Genomic DNA, 22654 nt, shown 5'->3' with positions numbered 1-22654 from the left:
TTCGGCCAAGGTGTCAAAAAGGCTTAAGCAGTCTTTTGGTTCTGATATCTGGGATTCACTGGGAGGTCAGGGAGGAAAGAGGGCAAGGGGTGGCATGGGGCTTTGGCCTCCCTACAAGGCCTTTATATTCCCAATGTATGGAAGAGTCGAACAGAACAGCCACATACTTCCTACTTGAAACAAACTGCTTAGTTAACTTTTTTTTTTTTTTACATGAGGTGTTGAAATCTCACCCACTGAGAAGCTCAAGTCACCTGGAGTAAGCTGAGAATTGTTGTTGAATATAGCATTTCAATCAGGAATTGACATTTTTGATCTCCCAGTAGGTGGTAGCAATATTGAAGACAGCAGGAGCACCAGACATACCTCTGCAGAGGCCAAAAAAAAAAAACCCTATTCCCTTCCTTGCAAAGGCGGGCGTATGGCTTGAAATGTGAATTCTGACATTTTGCTTCATTTTGCTTTTGCTTTTTAAGGGGAAAACAATTGTTTGAAACAACACATTCTGCCCTCTGATTTAGTTTTATTCTAACTTTGCAAAAGACAAATATAGTTTTCAGAATGTCAGATAAGGCATGTATATAAAATGGTCCTATTAATTTATTTTGCATTTACTCATCACTGGAAAATTGAATGCTTTAAAAATATATTTATATAATGTTGAATGGAAAAGGCATAAAAGCCAAGAAAATAAAAAATACAGTAGAAATAACCCATAGTTTTGAGTATATATAAATTTAAAGAATGCAAAATTTTAAACATTCATGTTTCTATTCTTTTGTATATACAGTACAACATAGTTTTTGAAAAGTTAATTGCTTTGATATAACTAAAATTTGAAATAGTAAAATTATCCTTAATTACTGTAAATAATCCTTTGAGTCTTTTAGCCCTTGTGCTATTTGAGGGTGCTGTATTGGCTTCCAGTAAGTTTCTGGATATTGTTCAAATGTTGGTTTAAATTTTTAGAACCTAAATAGTTTAAGCTCCTAGATACTTGCAGCATCACCTCCAGATAAGAACTGATTCATTTATTTCCCTCATATTAGTTGGGGATATCCAACTTCCGAATCTATGAGAGTTGAGATCTATAGGAGCTTAGAGGTAATGCTTTTCTGTGATGCCTCCCCTAGATGAAATAGCCTCCCACTGGAGGTCAAACTGGCCTTTCAAAAAGCTACTCAGATGGAGTTAAAGCAAGGGTTTAAAAACTAATGTGTGTGTTTTTGCCAATGCATTGTAATGTTTATTCTTAGTGGATTTGTAAAGTTTTAAACTTTACTGCATTATTTTTCTGTGAATGTATACTATTCAGAGCCGTATAATTTCAATAGTATGTAAATAGAACAGATAGACAGACTGAACTAAAATCAATCAAGCCACTATGAATTGCTTCAGTCTAATAAGGGGTGTCAAACTGCCGGCCCATGGGCCGGATGCATCACAAGGAAACCGCACCCACCCCATTGCCAACAATGGGGAAAAAGTTCCGATACATCGCACAACATCACGTGATGTTGCGAATTTGACATGTCTGGTCTAATGTGTCAGCCGAATGGTAGGATTCCTAAGCAGATAGTCCCATCCAAGCATTGATCCACATTGTTTCACATTACTAAGCTGCTGCAATGTAACTTCACGTTATGCCATAGGACCACAATGGTCTGGCTCTACATGCAAGTCATCACTGATGTTGCATCATCTTTCAGAGATCATGTATGAATGGACCCACCCTTTTATTTTGCTTTGCTTTGCTTCTATTAAGCAGTACCTTTTTACACTTAAATTGCTATGTTTAGTTTCCATTAAGGCAGTGAAATGTGGTTATATGTCTCAGTCTCCACTGAATCCCTTGGAATGGAGGATAGGGTAAATTTTCTTGGCAGATCAAAACATCTGATTCAGGCTTTCAGTGCTGAAATTGAGAAACATCCCTTCAATTATAACAGGTGACATTTGACATGTTTTGACATCCAGTACAGCTTTTAGCATGGGTATTATGGCAGAGGAGTTTAAAGTAACATACTGTAAACAATATTTTCTATATTAAGTAGCCTGAATATTTTTTCCTGGGTATGTTTGTCATAGGAAGGCATGCCTTTAGTTATAATATCTATTACTTAGGTGGGTGTTGAATTCTTTATGAATTATTTTTTATAAATGGTTCAAGATCCTGCAAATACTGAGGGAGCAAGAAGGAGATCTATTCTTGTTCATAATGGACTCTGATTATTATTTTGTGCATAAGGCTTAAGCTGATTTATCTTTCTATGTGGGATAGATTTGTATGAGTTTAAGGCTTTGATATTATGAAAATATATTTAATTGTATTTGATGAATTAATCGATAAATTACTTAGATGGGAAATGATTAATGGGACAATGGATCTTATTGAAAATCATTGCAGAATATAAATATACCACATACTGTACATTTTTTCACAAAAAGGAAAACACCATTGCTTCTTTGAATATAACAGATATATCTGTAGAAAATAATGGTTGCCCAGTATTAAAACAAAATTATGCAGCAGTCCCTGACCCCAAAAGAATTGTTAAAAATAGCTTAAATTTGTTTTGAATGTTTGCCTTAAAAAAGATAGTGAAAGATACTGCAGTAATTCCAAACCATTATTTGTTGCAGATATAAACATGGCTGGAGAACCAAAGCCCAACAGACCAAAAGGACTAAAGAGAACAGCATCTGCCTTGTACAGGTAAGGTTGATGAGGATTTTACCAGGGATACTCATCACACCTGTATTTAATCATGCATGATGGCAGCCTATCAGAACCTGCTATCTTAGGCTGCAGCCCTCAGAATTCTTCAGTAGCCTCACTTCAGTAGTGAGAAATAGGCCTGATATCTTTTGGCCTCCAGAATTGTAGAATGCAAACCTGGAAAACAAGTAAGCTTATTTGGCAAATAAATGGGTCTTTGAGCGAGGTTTCCAGTGCATAGGTCATCCATGCAGTTGGCAAAGGCAATAAAATTCAGACACCGGCAAGTGGCATATGGCAGGAGTTTGGAAGCAAAAATTAGGAGAAGGGAATGAAAGAGGGAAAGGGTTGAGCAAAAAGAAGGACTTTCTGACAACAGGGGCAATTAGTGTCAGGTTTGAATATGGTAGGGCATAAGGATGATTCTGTCAATGCAACTGATAGACTGCAATGGAGGAGTAATATAAGGGTCATAGCTCCTAAATTTAACAAAAAAGAAGAAAGTGGGAAGTGTTGAGGCAGATGTTGGGGAGGGTGATGGCAGAAAAGAGATTTGTTTATCCAGATTGTTTATCCAGAAATAGATTGAACATTATAGAAGATAACAGTGATGGGCAGCAAGCAAAATGAGGAATCAGATGAGGGTAGAACTTAGCAGAGACCTTAAGGAATAAGCAACAGAATTTAGCATCATTGAAAGTGACAGGCAGAAATCTGAGACTTCAGGAACCCGATTTGGATCATAAGACAACAGCAGGAGAGAAGCATGTAAACAGATAAGTCAGCCAACCCTTGTTCTCTCCAGGTATATAACACTATAATGCACGGAAGCAATAAGCCATGGAAGGGAATAAGAGTGATGAATAAAAAGTTAATGACAAAGAAGACCTGATGATGATAACTATAAGAAAGGATAAGTCAAAACATTAGGTTAAATGACTGGATCATCTTGTCTTTCCTCCACAATTTTTTCCATCTTATGTCTTCAAAATATTATAGCAAATATCAAGCTAGCTGGGAATTCTGAGAGTTGAAGGCCAATGGATATAGAAAATACAGTATACAAATATTTGCATACCTTGATTTTGGCATGCATTAAAGTAAATAGCAAGATAGAGAATTATTTGTTAACATAATTGCGATGCTAATTGTGTAGTTTGGTACTGTATAACTAAGAAGTAGATTTTAGGTTGGGTTCTGCCAAATAGTTTCTGCATAATTATAGCCAAGCAAAAAACTAAATTATCTTCCCCCAATTCCAGCTACATCACAGTTTATGTAAAAACATTTACTGAGGTTTTCATCCTTTACCCATCACTGTTACCAAGCAGCAGTCTTGTCAATAACTTTTTCCATTTTGCTCTTTCATCATATTTATTACTTCAGATAAATATTAGTTGCTCCTTCAGGCAGCTCTACAAAAGGAAAAAGTTCTGAAGATTAAAGGGAAGGCATGTTCTGCCTTGTTTTTATCATCCTTGTTTTTCTCAGCCCAGAAGGATGTTTGGCTTCATCCTTGTTATGTTCCCTTCACCCAGCTAGACAGACATATCAAACACTTCCATTACTAAAGGCTGAATAAAATGTAATCATGTGTAATAATAAATAATATGCCAAATTGGGGCACTTACACTAAGGTGACCAACTGTCCTCCTTTAGGGAGGACAGTCTTCCTTTTGTGAGTTCTATCCTCCCTCGAAAAGTGTCCTCCTACATGTCCTCCTTTTCGATATTTGAAGACTAATCTGCAGGGCTTTTTCTTCTCATAGAATGCTCAGAACGGCGTTCCGGCACCTTTTTTATGGTTTTTTTTTTCAACTTTTGCATGAGCTGTGCTACTCCCCTTATTGGCTTTTGAAAGCCAATAGGAATTGCTGCTGAGCGTGCCAAAACACCCGGCCGACAAACTTTGCACATGCAAGTTGTCTGCAGCGAAGGCAAATTAGCAGGAACTTTGCACCCCTCCCTGCTACCCAACTACACCATCTCCTAGTTAGTCCTGAAGATACCTGGAGAAGACTGGAGCGGTGACACCATGGTACCTTTTTCTTGATCGGCCCTGCTAGGGCAATAATGGTTGTGGGCGCAAGAGGCAGGGGTGGTGGGGCTGCTGCAGGCAAGGGGTGATGGGCGGCAGTGGGCGGCTGCCACCTGTGCTGTGGGAGTCACAGGGCTGCGCAGGGTAGGCAGTGATGCTGGCGGGGTGGCTGCAGGCGGGGTGTGTTGATGGCAGGCTGCCCCCCCCAGGGCCGGAGCTGGCACAGCTGGTGCTTTGGGAGCTGTGGGGCCCACTCTACACAGCGGGGCAGCAGTGCTGGCAGAGCAGCTGCAGGCAGGGGCATGGCATGTAAGCATAATTACAATATAAAATGTTATTGTTACAAATGTTTTTTATTTTGCATTTATCATATTATAGTGTATTCTGTATTATTGTTGCAATGAATAAAATGTTTCTTTTATTTACGATTTTTTTTCTTCAATTTATTTGTGTCCTCCTTTTCATTGTAAAAAAGTTGGTCACCTTACTTACACAAGTATACGTTTTTCTCACTTTTTAGCGGATCTCATGAACATGTCAGTACAACACACTTGCTATAGCCATAGCAGCAGGACAATATGATTAATGGCATTGAGTACTACTGTTAAGATACTTATTTAGCTGTGGGCACATCAAAAATAATTGCTCTGATCCCTATTTGTTTTGTGATTTAATTTAACTCTACAGTCCCCTACTGAAATGTTACAGTAGAGTAAAAGACAATGTAGTTATAAAATAGCATATTAGATGGAACAGGTAATGTTCCAGGTGGTTTACATGGATAATTTTGAATTCCTCAATATTTTGAATTCTGTGATTCTAGATGAATAGAAAGGGAGGATATTTTCTGATCAAATCCATTCTCATAACTACTATATTAAAGTGATGACCATATCCATTGTTTTAAGACTCATGGGTCAATTAAAGCCATTTGTGCTGATGGAGCATTATATTTTGAATATTTACATATTCATAAAATAATCATTTTGAAAAAATCTGTTTACATTATTTCTTCAAAGAAGATACTAGCCTGATGTTAGAACAGCATGATTATAGGAGGTAGTCCTCTTATAACATCTCTCTGCTTCCTGTAATTATTGAATATCCTTGTATTACAAATAATCAACATTTGCTTAAAATTGGTGAACAAGCTGATCAGAGGCACTCTTTTGGCAAACTGAAAGGTTTTTAATTTTCTAGTTGTCTAATACACTAACAATTATAATTTTACTAATTGCATTAAGTTTTATGTCATCTTTGATTAAGAGTGACAATTGTAAATGTAAATTGAATGTACTAATGGATTTTATGGAAAAATATCAAAGGGCTGAAGCAAAGTTTTCTATAAGTTTGAGACTTGGTCAAACAATCTATGCTGAAAGATCTTATAAAACTATGCTGGATTCTAATCAAATATCTTCAACTGGCAATTTCTTATCTAGCCAGATGGAATAACCTCAAACTAAGCACAGCATGGTTAGGCTAGAATGAACCTGGATGAAAGAAAGCTGATCTGCTATAAATAAATCCCTTGGCGCTAAATGTACCATTAAGGAGTCTGGATGAATTCATTCTTTCTGAAGTCCATTGTGAAACAACCCGATCTGCCAGATGAATTACAGATTGGGAAAAGGTATTCACTGCCTTATGCCCTCTCAAAGCAACAACACAAAAAGCCCAAAATCAAAATACTTTGGAATAATGGCTATATTTAGAGAATATGTTCTTAATTATGTCTTTACATCCATGTTGAAATGGAAATGTTCTTGTAGACTTCTTTTTAAAATATTGCAAACCAGTCAGAAAAACATTTATGGTTGAGGATATGCATAGGTTATATTGTCTTGAAATACACTTTCTCTATCTCTAGTTAGAGTTAGTTAGTAAGTTAGTACCACAGTTCTAAGTATATTATTTTGAAAGTAAGGTCCAAAATATTTATTTCATTCCTAAAAAAGTAATTCAGCTGACAAATGGCATTCAATATTTTCAAGATTGAGGACTGCATTTCTCCCAGGAGAATCTATTGGCAGCCATCTAAGAAAAACATCTAAGAAGCAGCATCTAAGAAAAACAGAGGGTAGTGGGTGAGCACACCGATTGTTTCTCAGACATCTCTTCTTCTCCTGCTCCAGCAATTCTAAGTAGCAGGCTGCCACAGAAGAGAGAAGTGGCTCTTATCAGAATTCTGATTTGATTTCCCATGTAGGGGCTTTGCAATTAATCTGAGATCACAGAGCATTAGCCTAAAGATGGCATGCGGCTCTAAGGCTACATGATGATCATTCTTCTCTCAATAGGTAATAAGGATTAGATTGTACCAGTACCAGCAGGCAAATCTTCCCTACCTTTTCCTTTCTTTCCCTTCCCCATTCAGGCAGTATCATAGATTCATTCTCTCTTCTGTTCATCATTTCTCTCTCTCTAAATGCACACTCAGACTCCATTTTTCCTTCACTCATTTCCCATTCTTTTCCTCTGTCTCTTATGCACTATGGCTGGATTTTCATACTACTCAAAACACTAATCCCAGGCTAACACAACTTGATTTCAGTGTTTGCTTAACAAGTTTTGTCCAAATATATCAACCATGTTACTGTATAACTAAAAATGTTGGGCTGGCTCATGCCAAGAATTCTGCAGCTACTTCCCACAATACTAATTATGTGCCATTAAATGGGTGTTGACTCTTAGCATCAATGACTTTATGGATACATCCCTCCTGCCACCTGTGGAAGGTCAAAGTATCCAGCCCATTTTAGTTTATCTAGTATGTTGTATGAATCCAGCCAGTGAGGCATAAACCATAGAACAAGAACAAATATTCTTAGGGATATTTTGACCACACTGTTTTACCCCAGTCTCTTATTTGAAATGTCCAAGTTCTCATGGACAGGAAACCCATTAGACTTATATGGAAATTCTCCAAAGTGTTAGACCAGTGTTTCCCAAACTTGACAATTTTAAGGCATGTGGACTTCAACTCCCAGAATTCCACAGCCAGTGTTGCTGGCTGTGGAATTCTGGGAGTTGAAGTCCACATGCCTTAAAATTGTCAAGTTTGGGAAACACTGTGTTAGACCATTGGGGTAAGGATAACAGAGGAAGTGGTTAAGCTATTCCCAGTCCTTTGAGTGCAAGCAAATTGGCCAACCCTGTTTCAAGGAGTTGCACTTGCTCTGTTTGTCATGTGAGGCTCTGGAAGGAAATAGATTTCTCTGATGCCCCTGCTTCACTTTTTGATGCAGTCACAGACTAGGAGTATCTAGAAAGCAATTATAGGAATATAGCTAAGAGGAACTCTGTCAGCAAAAAAAGGGAAGAAAGCATTATTCTATCTCATTTGTCAAATGGAAGTTAACAAGAAAGGGGATGCTCCCTCCCCACAAGCGTCAGCATCAGAGACCAGCAGTTAGCCAAAAATCTTATTCGGAGCTCAGATAAAAAAAAAAAAAAAGGTTATTTCAATAGTCAATTCAACTACTGAAGAATTAAAGAATAAATAGCAGTAATTATTTGTGGCTCTCTTAAGGCTTAGACCTTCTTTTCTTTAGTAATACCCTTCTGCTTGTAGACTCAGTAGAGGGGCAGCTTCTAAAAGAGGATCTTCACGTTGGGAAGGAATACAAGGCTTGCTAGCCTAGATGGGAAGAACCTGTAGCCCTACAGATGCACTGAGGTAAATGCACGGTAAATACATTAGGCTGTGTAAAGTAGCTCTGTTCTCCCTTGAGAGAGCCCACACTGTTAAAATAATCTGATTCAAAGTAATGAACAAAATTGCTTGTTTATTTTTCTGCCTTGAATTTTGCCCTGGCACATGTAACATTTGTGTAGACTCTCTTCTGAGCATTCAGGGAGAAGCTAGATGACCGCTCTGAAATACCACTTGTAAGGGGAACGAAAATGTTGAAGCTATGTTGAGGTTTGTGTGCAAAGTTGCACAAAGCCTTAAAATAAACTAATAGCAAGGAGAAAGAACAGATGAGCAAATATGGCATAGCAGTCCCTGGAAATATAATACAGGATATTTTTGGACATGATTATCTTTATTACAACAATGATCAAACTTCATCTGACTTGTATGGAAAGAAATTTTAATATTAAGAATGCCAAACAAGCAAGACCCTTTTGGTTTCCTTAACAGATGATCTTTAGACCTAAGTACCTATAGCAATCCGTGAGAGGCCTAATGTGCTCTATTTCCCAATGGTTTAAATGAACAATTTGAAGGAAGGAATATCTTCTTCTTGAAAATATGGATATGTACATGATCATTTTTATCCTTATTAGGACTCGTCATGCTTTGGTAGCCAATCTTATTTTATAGATAATAGTAGTAGTAGTAGTAGTAGTAGTAGTAGTAGTAGTAGCAGCAGCAGCAGCAGCAACAACAATAACAACAACAATAATAATAATAATAATAATAATAATAATAATAATAATAATGGTGAATACATCAAGAGAGTGAAGAAGATCTTAAAGTCCAAACTCAATGGAGGAAATACCATAAAGGAAATCAACACCTGGGCAATTCCAGTCATTAGGTACACAGCTGGAATAGTGGACTGGACTCAAGCAGAACTAAAAGCAATGGATAGGAAGACCAGAAAAATAATGACAATGAATCATGCCCTTCATCCACACAGTGACATTGACAGACTTTATCTACCAAGGCAAATAGGTGGGCGTGGAATGCTACAAGTACATCAGATGGTTGAAGAAGAAAAAAATGGCTTTGGAAGAATATCTGAAGAACAATGATGAAGATGCACTGAAATTAGTATATTAGGAAGGCTTACTAACTACTGGAGAGACCAAACTGGCCTACAAGAAAGACCAAATGAAGAACAGAATAGAGGCATGGGAAGACAAAGCACTACATGGCCAATACATGAAAAAAATAGCTGGGAAAGCAGATAATAATAAAACCTGGCAATGGCTAAGAGCAGGAAAATTGAAGAAAGAGACCGAGGGACTAATTCTGGCTGCACAAGACCAAGCCTTATGGACAAATGCATACAAAGTCAAAATTGAGAAGACAGCAACAGACAGTAAGTGCCGCCTATGCAAAGAAGCTGAAGAAACAGTGGACCACCTGGTAAGCTGTTGCAAGAAGATTGCACAGACTGACTACACGCAGCGGCATGACAAAGTAGCAACAATGGTGCATTGGAAGATCTGCAAAAAATATCATTTGCTGTAAGCAAAAACTGGTGGGATCATAAAATAGAGAAAGTCATAGAAAATGATAAAATTAAACTGCTCTGGGACTTCAGAATTCAAACAGACAAGAACCTGCAACATAACACCCCAGACTTAACAATTGTCGATAAGAAAGACAAAAAAGTCTGGATAGTGGACGTGGCAGTGCCTGGAGACAGCAGAATAGACGAGAAAGAACTGGAGAAGATAACAAAATACAAAAATCTACAAATAGAAATAGAAAGACTATGGCAAAAGCAAGCAAGGGTAGTACCAATAGTAATAGGCGCCTTGGGTGCAATCCCAAAACAACTGGAGCACCACTTGAACATCATTGGCATTGACAAATTCGCTATTAGTCAATTGCAAAAGGCGGCCTTACTAGGAACTGCTTCCATCCTGTGACGATACCTATAATACCATCAAACATCCACATCTGCCTATCCCAGGTCCTGGGTAAGGACTTGATAGATAGCCAAAATGCCAAATCCAGTCTGAACATCTGGCTGACTGTGCAATGATCCATAATAATAATAATGATGATGATGATGATGATGATGGTGATGATGATGATTTGACTCTCTGCCATATGACTGGATAATCAAGTGCCTAGAAATAACAGGAGTCAGTAGAAACATCAGAAAATTTGTGCAAAGATCGATGGCACAATGGAAGACACAATTGCAGATCAATGGTGGGAGACTGGGAGAGGTTAATATCAAGAGAAGAATATTTCAAGGAGATTCATTATCACCACTACTATTTGTTATTGCACTGTTTCCTCTGTTAACAATACTGAATAACTCGGGACATGGCTATCAAACATCAAAAACATCTGCCAGACTATCCCACCTCCTTTACATGGATGATCTGAAGCTGTATGGAAAAACATCATCTGAAATAGAATCGCTGCTCAACACTGTCCATATATATAGCCAAGATATTGCAATGGAGTTTGGCTTGGACAAATGTGCCACACTTACTATCAAACAAGGAAAAATAGTAAAAACTGAAGGAATCAAGATGCCCCACGAAAATAACATTAAGAGTCTGGATGAGGAAGATTACTACAAATACTTGGGTATCCTTCCAGCTGACAACATCAAGCACACTGAAGTCAAGAAAAAGATTAGAGGTGAATACATCAAGAGAGTGAAGAAGATCTTAAAGTCCAAACTCAATGGAGGAAATACCATGAAGGCAATCAATACCTGGGCAATTCCAGTCATTAGATACACAGCTGGAATAGTGAACTGGACTCAAGCAGAATTAAAAGCAATGGATAGGAAGACCAGAAAAATAATGACAATGAATCATGCCCTTCATCCACGCAGTGACATTGATATACTCTATCTACCAAGGCAAATAGATGGGCGTGGAATGCTACAAGTGCATCAGATGGTTGAAGAAGAAAAAATGGCTTTGGAAGAATATCTGAAGGACAATGATGAAGATGCACTGAAATTAGTATATCAGGAAGGCTTACTGACTACTGGAGAGACCAAACTGGCCTACAAGAAAGACCAAATGAAGAACAGAATAGAGGCATGGGAAGACAAAGCACTACATGGCCAATACATTAAAAAAAAATAGCTGGGAAACCAGATAATAACAAGACCTGGCAAAGGCTAAGAGCAGGAAAATTGAAGAAAGAGACCGAGGGACTAATTCTGGCTGTACAAGACAAAGTCTTAAGGACCAATGCATACAAAGTCAAAATTGTATGCATTGTACATTGTAAATGCCGCCTATGCAAAGAAGCTGAAGAAACAGTGGACCACCTGGTAAGCTGTTGCAAGAAGATCACACAGACTGACTGCAAGCAGCGGCATGACAAAGTAGCAACAATGGTGCATTGGAGGATCTGCAAGAAATATCATTTGCCTGTAAGCAAGAACTGGTGAGATCACAAAATAGAGAAAGTAATAGAAAATGATAAAATTAAACTGCTCTGGGACTTCAGAATTCAAACAGACAAGTACCTGCAACATAACATCCCGGACTTAACAATTGTCGATAAGAAAGACAAAAAAGTCTGGATAGTGGATGTGGTAGTGCCTGGAGACTCTTCTGTCTCCAGGCACTATCACATCCACTATCCAGACTTTTTTGTCTTTCTTATTGACAATTGTTATGTCTCATCTATTCTTCTATAGATGAGAAAGAACTGGAGAAGATAACAAAATACAAAGATCTACAAATAGAAATAGAAAGGCTGTGGCAAAGGCAAGCAAGGGTAGTACCAATAGTAATAGGCGCCTTGGGTGCAATCCCAAAACAACTGGAGCACCACTTGAACACCATTGGCATTGACAAATTCGCCATTAGTCAATTGCAAAAGGCAGCCTTACTAGGAACTGCTTCCATCCTGCAACGATATCTGTAATACCATCAAACATCCACATCTGCCTATCCCAGGTCTTTGGTAAGGACTTGATACTTAGACAAAAATGCCAAATCCAGTCTGAACATCTGGCTGACTGTGCAATGATTAATAATAATAATAATAATAATAATAATAATAATAATAATAATAATAATAATAATAATAATAATAGAGTTGGAAGGGACCTTGGAGGTCATCTATTCCAACCCCATGCTCAGGCAAGAAACCCTATACCGTTTCAGGCAAATGGCTGTCCAGTCTCTTCTTAAAGAGTTCCAGTGTTGAAGCATTCACAGCTTCTGGAGGCAGGTTGTTCCACTGATTAATTGTCCTAACTGTCAGAAAATTTCTCCTTAGTTCTAGGTTGCTTCTCTCTTTGGTTAGTTTCCATCCATTGCCTTGTGTCCTGCCTTCAGGTGCTTTGGAGAATAGCTTGATTCCCTCTTCTTTGTGGCATCCCCTGAGATATTGGAACACTGCTATCATGTCATCCCTCGTCCTTCTCTTCATTAGACTAGACATTCCCAATTCCAGCAACCATTCCTTATATGTTTTAGCCTCCAGTCCCCTGACCATTTTTGTTGCTCTTCTCTGTACTCTTTCTAGAGTCTCAAATCTCATCTCAGGAATTGAAATCATGAGCCATTATATGTTACATGAGTATTACAATGTTATTAATTTTAGGAAATATCCAGATCCTGGCACTTAGCATTGCTGCAAGAAGGGATATATAGACCCTGCCAGAAACACACACACACAATCTATATTTTTGAAGCTCTAAGAGTTGAAACATACAAATGTTATATTACATTATGTCTCCATGTATATGAATGTTATCTGGGTTATCTGGTCCTGGCATTTGGACTTGGCATGTGGAGAAGTGGTTTGATTTGCTCAGGGTTTTTAAATGTGCCCAGTTTCTTCCCTTGACTTTTTATAACACAAAAGCTGTGTTAACACAGAAACACAGTGAAGCTGGGGTTACTGAATTAAATCAACTAAATCTGCATGATTTGTTCACAAGCCATTATTATTAAATGTTCTAGTTTAGTTTTGTTCATGATCTTAGCCATTGTGTATAGTAACCAACGAAAAAAAGGATTATCTTTACACAGGACACCATGCCATTTTGCAGAGCAAAAAAGAATCTAAACAAAGTTAACAATAAAGCGATTACCATTTTGTGCAAATGTAATTGCTACATCTTTAACTGACCTTGTTAAGCATGTTGTGTGACCTTGACCACAGATTATGTGTGTGTGCATGCAGGCACACAATAACATAAAATACAATTACAACCAACATGGATGCAACTTTGTATATCATTTCAACAGTTTTTTTCAGGAGTTATTTTCAATTTCTATTCATTAGATTAGATTAGAATCTATAATAAAACGAGTAGAATATATGCCAGTTTACAACATGTAGCTGAAAGTGGTTGATCTCAGAACAGCTAAGCAAGATCACACTTAGTTAATACTTGGATGGGATGGGTTGTAGGGTAGGCAAAAAAAAACAACTTCCTGGAAAAAGGCAGCGGCAAATCACTTGTGTATAGTTGTCCATGAAACCATCAGTAACTGGGCTCAATCCGAGGGAGATTGTGCACTATTATATTTAACAGTCTATGAAACGGAAATTGCTTGTTTGAATAGGTCCCAATTTGGGCTCTGGGGGAGATAGCTTTTTTCACAATAAAAATAATGCTGGAAGAACAAGGCTAAATCATTTTTTCCTTTCTTTATAATCTAACCACAGCTTGAAGAAAGCTACATTATAGGAACATATGCTATGCAAATTGTATGTTTAAATAAACAGGCTGCAAATGTTTGTTACAAATTAATAAAGAAAATCAGATCTTCAAAATATATACAATCTCATTTTATGGCATTCTAGGATGTGAAATTCATAAAAAACCAGCAAGAAACAGGAATAAGACCAAGCAGTCTGTGCAGAAAACACAGAGAACATGGAACATAGGACAGCCTCTAATTTCAATACAGGCTGAGAAAATCCCCTATCTGAAATCTTAGAAACTCTTGCAGTTCAATGAAGTCAATATTGAACTGGAAAGAACAAAAAGAAATTGCAGGGTGGGATCTCTGATGTATTCAGAATAAAATCAGCATTCTTCCTCAAGCCCTTGATTGAAAAAATAAATGAACAGGTGATATAAATCAGAATTTCATATGAAGACTCAAGCCATTTGCAGATCCCAAAAATTTGCTGCTAGGATCCATTGAAATAGAATTTAATTATCAGGGTAATTATGTCTATCTACCAATAATATTATTTCTTCCATCTGAGAAGATCAGGATATAAGGTAAGACTATCCTATTTTATTGTCATAGCTATCCACTGGTAACAAGTTAGTGATTGGGTATCCATGCCTATGGTTTATAGAAGAAATAAGAGTAGACTGAATTTGATAAATACCCAAAGCCAAAACCAAACAAACCACATTATAATGGAAAAACATATGAACCCAATGCACTTAAGTCACCAACTGAGACCTCCTTTATCCAACCCAGCCTTATACGGAAGACTCTCTGCACATATCAACTATAGAGTGTTTTCTTTGATGGAGATACTGGGCTTTAAGTCTCTTTTGGGTTTTATTGTCCTGAAATGTCACATATGTGTCTCTAAGTCAGAGATGTCAAGCCAAAATTAAAATTTTCACTTTTAAGCTGACCTTTCCAACAAATGTATTGCTAACTATGCTTCTTTTTACTAGAAAATGTCAGAGCTTTCAATTTCTATGATTTGCCAGCTGGATTTCTGTTTAAAGTTTTCTTTTAGGAAGGGTTGCAATAATATACTTTAATTACTGTGTATAAAATATCCCTCTTGGAAGAGAAAAAGAAATGGTGGGCTATTAAGTTACCCACTGGCACTGACACAGTAGTTATAGCGTCTGAACCAATTCTTGACAAGTGCTATTGCTAAAATACACAAACACACAATGGTGGAAGAGCAAGCTGCTTAGAAAAATTACAGAAACCTGTGCTGCCTTCCTCCCCTCCTAAGGCTCTGTATAGCCTCAGCAGGGCAGCATTGCCAATAAAGCTGTAAAACTGGAAAAAAAACAGGTGTGGGAGTTGTGTTTTGGAAGCTCTGCCACCATATTTTCCCAACTCTTAGTGTTTTAACCATTTATGGTATTGAACTCTTGGCAACTCTATACTACCTTGTCAAACACCAGGTCTTTCAATTGTTGGATGTTCAACTTGTATGTATTTGCACTTGTAACACTTATAGGGAAATATAAAAATCTACTGTCCAAAGTTCAGTGTTTTTGTAGTTCTTTTGAGTCTGGGCCAATCTAACTGGGTACAATTTTAAAACAAAACCTGTGATGTCCTGATCTACCATTTTTTTGGATAGAACAGAATTCCCATTTGCTACCCATTTATCATTTAGTATCCAAATAATAATTCAGTTCACACATAAATCCATGGATTGTGAATAAGCATTATGAGCTTGGTTCACCTATCACATAGTGTCAAAAATGTGCAGATTGTATATATTTGATTGTATGTGAGCCAGGTGAAGTCTTGCCAGTTGAGATTCTACATATCACTGTAAAATCGATAAGAACCTGTGTCATAATGAAAATCCATTGGTTGGTTGTTTTTGATTATATGATTTTCTGCAGATACTGAATGCCTTGTTGTGTTCTAAAACAAACACAACAGTAAATCTGAATCCTTTGATATAGTTTTGTTTCTGTGTGTGGGGTTTGTGGGGTGTGTGTGTGTGTATCCAGATTCAGATCCAGAACTCCTGGTTTCCTTTCAGATCTGTGAGACTGATTTCTGCTATTTCACAAAAGTTGCTACAAAGAAAATTTATAGAAAGCATAGTACTAATCCTGTTCTTTTTTATTTTATTTTTGAAAGCAGTGGCTATGACTTTGACTATGATTACTACAGAGATGACTTCTATGACAGGTGAGCAAATAAGAGAAAAACTGGGCTGTCACATTGATTGTCTTTTATTTTAAATACAGTGAACATAGGGGAATACTTTCATAATGTTTGGGCAAAGCAAGTTTGGATTATTTATATTTTCTACCCCACTACAGTTTTATCTGAATGGCTGCTTCACTTTTTCAAATATATTGCTTTAACTCTATGGATGTAAAGATTTCTTTAAATGACCAAAAATTGGATACAGGTAGTCATTGACCTACAATCAGTCGCTGACATTTGAAGTTACAACATGCCTTCCTGGGAATACTTAATGACCTGATTCCAAAGTTCTGACAACTGGAGCAGCCCCCACAGTCACATGACTGCATGTTGGCTGCTTGGCAACCAGCCCACATTTATAGCCATTTGCAGCATCCCATAGTCACATGACTGTATTTTATGACTTCCGGTTTTCAGCAAAACTGTTCTATAGCCAGTTTGGTCTAGTGACTAGAAGGCAGGCCAGGGATTGTTATTGTAGGGAAAATAGGAGGAGGAAAGTATGTTGGATATATTCTCCACTTTGACTTATTTGTAAAAATAATAAAGGTGAGATGCAAATAAAAATAGCAAACTATTGGTTCGCTTAATGTCATGGTGATCGTTTGACAACTGCTGCAAGAAAAGTATAAAATTGGGTCAATAATGTGGGTGACCCAATTTACAACCCTCCAGGCTTACAACCATGATCAGCAGGCTATATTACAGTTGTAAGCTGAAGACTACCTGTAATTGGTCAAAGCTAAAAGTGAAAATATAAACTTCAAAACCTACATTTTTAAAATAAAGCTTTAAACCACTGTGTGCAGAAGTAAGTTCCAGTGAGTTTAATACAGTTTACTTACAATCCCATTACAGGATACCCTTGATCTTGTTAATTAATTTATGGTTCTGATATGTTAACATACTAATTGCAATATGCAAATGTATACACTTTTGTCAAAATAAAATTAAGTTATATAATATAAAAATGTAACTGTTAGAGAAAGTTAAATGAATAGAATAGAATAGAATAGAATAGAATAGAATAGAATAGAATAGAATAGAATAGAATAGAATAGAATAGAATAGAATAGACTCATGGAGATCTTCTAGTCCAGGCCCCCGCTCAAGCAGGAGAACCTATACCATTTCAGATAAGTGACTGTCTAGTCCAGAAGTCCTCAACCTTTTGGGCACCAGGGACCGGTTCCGTGGAGAAAAATTTTTCTGTGGACTGGAGAGAGCATGGTTTTGTGTGCTGCCTGCATCCCAAGGATGGGGCTTTGCTGGTTTCTGTGGACTGGTTGCTGACATGCCACAGATTGGTACTGGTCCATAGACCAGGAGTTGGGGACCCCTGGTCTAGTCTCTTCTTAAAAACCTCCAGTGATGGAGCACCCACGATTTAATTTAATTCAATTCACTTCCATGTTGCTTCTCTTTGATTAATTTCCAACCATTGTTTCTTGTCCTGCCCTCTGGTGCCTTGGAGAATAATTTGACCCTCTCTTCTTTATGGCAGCCCCTCAAATACTGGAATACTGCTATCATGTCACCCCTATTTCTTCTTTTCTTTAAACTACCCAAACCCAAAACCTGCAGCTGTTCTTCATATGTTTTAGTCTCCAGGCCTTTGATCATCTTAGTTGTTCTTGTTTGAACTTTTTCCAAGGACTCAACATCATTTTTGTGGTATGGTGACCAAAATTGATTGCAGTATTCCAGGTGTGGTCTTACTAGGGTTTTATAAAATGTGGTAAGGTTTTCATGGTAAGGATTCCATTCCTCTAATAAATTCCCAGACAGATGTTCCAGATGTGTTCTTATTCAAAGATGGAAATTAAATTATCAAAACACATGCCTTGAATTTCTGTACTTTGTAGAGCTGTGGTATTAAATAAATATTTTACACTTTTTCTGTTAAGGAGATTGTTCATCAGCAGTGCTAACATTCTATGGATGTCCATGAGGAATCCTTGACTTCATTTACTTTCCACTGATTGTTTGCATTTCTCTGCTCCGTAAGAAATGCTGCAGGAGTGCTCCTTCACTACGCTATCTGCCAGAGGACGTCATGATTGAGATTATTGGAGTGGCAAAACCCCAGAAGGGTTACCCAAAAAATCTTTTTGCTGTCATGAAGGGGATGTCCATCTTTTTGCAGCCCAGATATAGCAGTCTTGTCATTTTACCACTCAATAGCCCCATTCTAAAAGCACCACACATGCTCAGTGTCCATTGGGTTCTCCTGCATCGCCCTTTGCAAGCAGCAGTACAAACAGTTCTCTTGTCTAGAGAATTGAGTTCAGCTGAATAAACCCAGTGGCTGTCTTGTTTCTTCCTTTCCGTTTCTAAGAAAAATCAAATGTCTGAATGTTTGTACAATACAGTTTGTCTCCAAAAGATTAACATTTGTTTTTTTCAAAAATCAGAAAATAGAAGGGCCTAGTTGGCAGCAGTAAAACAGGGTTTTAGCAGCCATGAAGTACATAAAAAAAAAATATTTTAACTTTTAAAAATGCAACTATGCAGGGGGTTTTTTTTACATGAACAAAAAGCAAACTTTTGAACTAATAGTAGATAAAGCATAGAGGTGGAACTACAAAATTCCCCTGAGGTTACTAAATCAATCTCTGTTGAATCTGAGAAGTGCACTTGGTGCATTTAAAGTTCAGCTTCAAAGTCCAGATCTATATGTTTTTATTACAGTCTGCTTTCAGGTGTTTGCTCTCTACCAAAGTGAGACATGTTTTTCAATAGGTCTTTCACTTCTCTTCCTCTCAACCTGTTTAGTTCTGTTAAAAGACCTTGGTAATTAGGGCTGAAAAAGATTCAGATGCAACAGGTTAAAGAAATTGTTTTTTTTTTCTTGCCTGAATGTAATTTAGTATAAATATTATTGGCTGCATCTTAGGAAAAAGTTTTGTGTCCTGTTTTAAGGAATGAGTAGGTTCCAAATGAGGGGGGAAAGATACTAAGATAGGACAGCAAAATAATTGCCTTGGATGATCTGTTCTAATATCCTGGAGATTTGCCTAAGGATTTCTCAAATATGAAACATTGAAGTATTTTTAAAAATGAATTAATGGTAACAATCTTGCTGTTAAAGCAACCTATTAAATAACTTCTCTGAGAGTTGTCAGCATTAACTTGCAGGATAATGGTTGAACAATGTGTCTCCTCAGTAGTTTAATGATCAGCTGTAATCTCTAATGGGTTTTAATGCCCAGGCAAGAACAGATGGCTGGAATGGATGAAGTTTTAGCTCCCTCTAGAGGACATCAATGGTTTTCATCTCTTGATCAGAAATATTTGCTAATGTATCTGACTGGAGTCGCTACAGGAAAGCATTTCTTCTGCTTCTGTGTAGACTCTTTGAGTATCGTGGAAGAGTCTCTCCCATACCCAGGATGGTTCCCGTGAAGCGGCCACGAGTCACCATCCCTTTAGTACGACGTGTCAAAGCAGCTATCCCGGTCAAGCTCTTTGCCAGATCTGCTGCTCTTGTGAATAGTTCTGCCAAATTAAAATGTAAGTTTCATGCTACTGTGCAGAAGTAATGTTTACAACTATTTCAGACGTGCCTTTGGAACAAAAGGCATAAGGGCAGACATACTAATAAGTATTTTATGTATTACAAAACATTGCTTTTATTTTATTCTTGAATTTATTACAGTAGATGCTTCTTATATGCAGGTAGACCATTTGAAGTTATGATGGATCTTTCTGGGGCTACATATGACCCAGTTTCAAAGTTCTGACATTCACAGACACCCCTCCAGTCACTGAACTTTGGGCACTCAACAAGGATGTATTTATGAATGTTGGCAGCATTCCACCATTACATGACCATGTTTTATGAACAGTTTTGCCAAAACCCCTATTTACTTCCATTTTTCAGCAAAACTGCACTTGTTGTGAACCATTGGTTCACTTAATGACCTCAGCAGCTCCTTTATAAGCACTGCATTCACTTGACAACCACTGCCAAAAAGGTTGTGAAATTGGGTCAGTCACATTACTGACCTGTTTTACAACCATCATGAGTTACAACCATAATGGGGTATCTCTATTATGGTCATAAGTCAAGGATTACCTTGACTTAGGCTGCTTACAATATTTTTTTATTTATTAAATTTATTGGCTGCCCACCTTACCACAGGGTAACAATAAAACAAAAACTTGAGAGTAAAGCAATACAATTAAAATCAGAATTAATAATGATATCATTAAATCAATTATTACTTCAAAGCTTGGTGAAAAATGCATTGTTGCCATTTCCCTAAATATTAGGAAGGTGCAGGCAAACACATCTCCCTGGAGAGAGTGTTCCACCATCAGGGAACCACAGAAAAGAAGGTCCCCTCCTGTGAACCAGATAGCTAAGTTTCTGGAGTGTGGGCATGTAATGAGCTATAAGTATAAACTTGACAAAGAGGAGGAACAGCCATAGTGAAGGCAATGTCAGATAAGATAAAATCTAAGTCTAAAGCAGGAACGGAATTTGAGAAAATATCTGACTTGATTTTCCCATTTGGTCAAAGTAGGAAGTGGGGAGGCACATTCAGTGTTGCAAGAGTCTGTTTCTGTAATCCTATAATAAAAGTAGTTTTAGTATTTATGACTAGGGTGTTCAAGTCTGGTCTACCTCAAAGGGCTGCCATCAATCAATTAATGCTCTCTTTCTAGAGAGGCAGAATATCCTGCTTTGGACTTGGCTTTCTCTTTTATGTGATTGTTGCCTGGGTTGTGGCACTTCCTGCTGTTCCTCAAGGTTATTCTCAAAGTACTGCCTCACCTGCTGCCTTATCTAACTTGGTAGGTTCATAGCAGGAGAAGCAGTATTTTTATTAGACCCGCAGAGGCAAAAGTGCCCACTTATGCTAGTGTTTTTCAACTTTGACAATTTTGAGAAATGTGGACTTCAACTTCCCTAGTCAGCATGTTGGCTAGGGAATTCTGGGAGTTAAAGTCCCATACATCTTAAAGTTGCCAAGGTTGAGAAACATTGATTTAAAACAGTGGTTCTCAACCTGTGGGTCGGGACCCCATTTGGGGTCGAACGACCATTTCACGGGGGTCGCCAAACAACGCAGTCCGCCATTTTTTTCCCCCTTTCCTTAGCTGTGCTACTCCCTTTTATTCTATTGGCTTTTGAAAGCCAATAGAATAGACTCTCTTGAATAGAGTCTACTTCTATTGGCTTTCAAAAGCCAATAGGAATTGTCCAGGCTGTCTCTGCCCTGCTGAGCCCACCAAAAGTCCCATTTTGCAAACAGTGCTGCATCAGTTGAGTAGTCCTCGACTTACGACCGGTTGGGGGTCGCGGCATTAAAAAGGTTGAGAACCACTGATTTAAAACATTACCAAAATTGAGCAATGTTCCTGGGAGTCAGATTGTAAGTAGTGGTAGGGTTAGGTTGATTAACTTTCTGATTGTCCAGTAACATGACTAAAATATTTTTAGTGCCATCTTCCAGAGAAAGATCCAATCGAAATGGATCCAAATAGTAAGTTTCATCCAAAGGCATCTGAAGCTGTGAGGACACCTCTTTCTTAATCACCTTGCCGAAGAATTGAACATTTGAGAGTGACTCATAATTAAGAGACCTTCCAGGGCAAGGAAAGGGGTTTTTTTAGTAAAGATCTTAGAACTGTTTCTTTAAGCAGGTTGGAATATATTTCATACTCAAGGAGGTATATATTATCTCTCCTAATCATGGAATCAGTGACAACCTGGTTATTTGATCAGGATGGGCAAGGGTAGAACAAGCCGATAATGATCTCTCAAAGCCTGGGTCCACATTTTTGAGACCTGTGAACTAAAAACAATCCATATAAAGAGGAGAATGATTGCTTTTTATTTATTAATATCATACTTTTCTGCTCTCAAAGGAATAGTTGTAAGAATACACGAAAAATATATTATAGACAATGATAATAACAAATAAATGGAGCATTAATATAAGCACATACATCAAGCCAAGTATTTAAGTGAAAGATGAAATATTTGAAACACACAATAGAGTGAGCCAGCTAGGTCTCCGTAGCACGACAGTTCAGATAATGTTCTGTCAGTGCTTTTTACCACAAAAACCGGTTGCCAATGAGATACAATTGTTTGGTAACTACAGCTAGAAACATCTAAATGCAAACTGTCACTGAGAAAAACAAAAGATTAAATGGCTGCCAGAAGGAATACATGCCCTTGGCTGAGCTTTTTACAAAAAAAAAAAAAAAATAGGTGATGTTCAAATTATCATTTCTGTTCTAATATTGAACTAATTTTTCAGCTAATGAAGAATTTGAACTCTACTGCATCATTCATGCCCAAGATTTTTTGGAAATGA

General features: G+C 37.6%; 1 protein-coding gene across 5 annotated transcripts in view; it reads left to right on the top strand.

The window, feature by feature from the left end:
• Positions 1 to 22654, top strand: part of RALY (RALY heterogeneous nuclear ribonucleoprotein) — a 286663-nt gene that overhangs the window by 257333 nt on the left and 6676 nt on the right. For 4 of the 5 annotated variants that reach the window (XM_039323685.1, XM_039323683.1, XM_039323684.1 and 1 more), the window contains 3 exons: positions 2644 to 2716; positions 16251 to 16301; positions 19675 to 19835. In XM_039323685.1, coding sequence (XP_039179619.1) covers positions 2644 to 2716; positions 16251 to 16301; positions 19675 to 19835 — 285 coding nt within the window. The remainder of the gene's footprint in view (positions 1 to 2643; positions 2717 to 16250; positions 16302 to 19674; positions 19836 to 22654) is intronic. The other variant, XM_039323686.1, reaches the window with a different exon arrangement.

Source organism: Crotalus tigris, unplaced genomic scaffold, assembly GCF_016545835.1.
Source record: "Crotalus tigris isolate CLP2741 ecotype Arizona unplaced genomic scaffold, ASM1654583v1 scf7180000024281.4978605, whole genome shotgun sequence".
NCBI lineage: Eukaryota > Metazoa > Chordata > Lepidosauria > Squamata > Viperidae > Crotalus > Crotalus tigris.
Note: the sequence above shows the minus strand (reverse complement) of the source record. Positions and strands in the feature narration are given on the sequence as shown.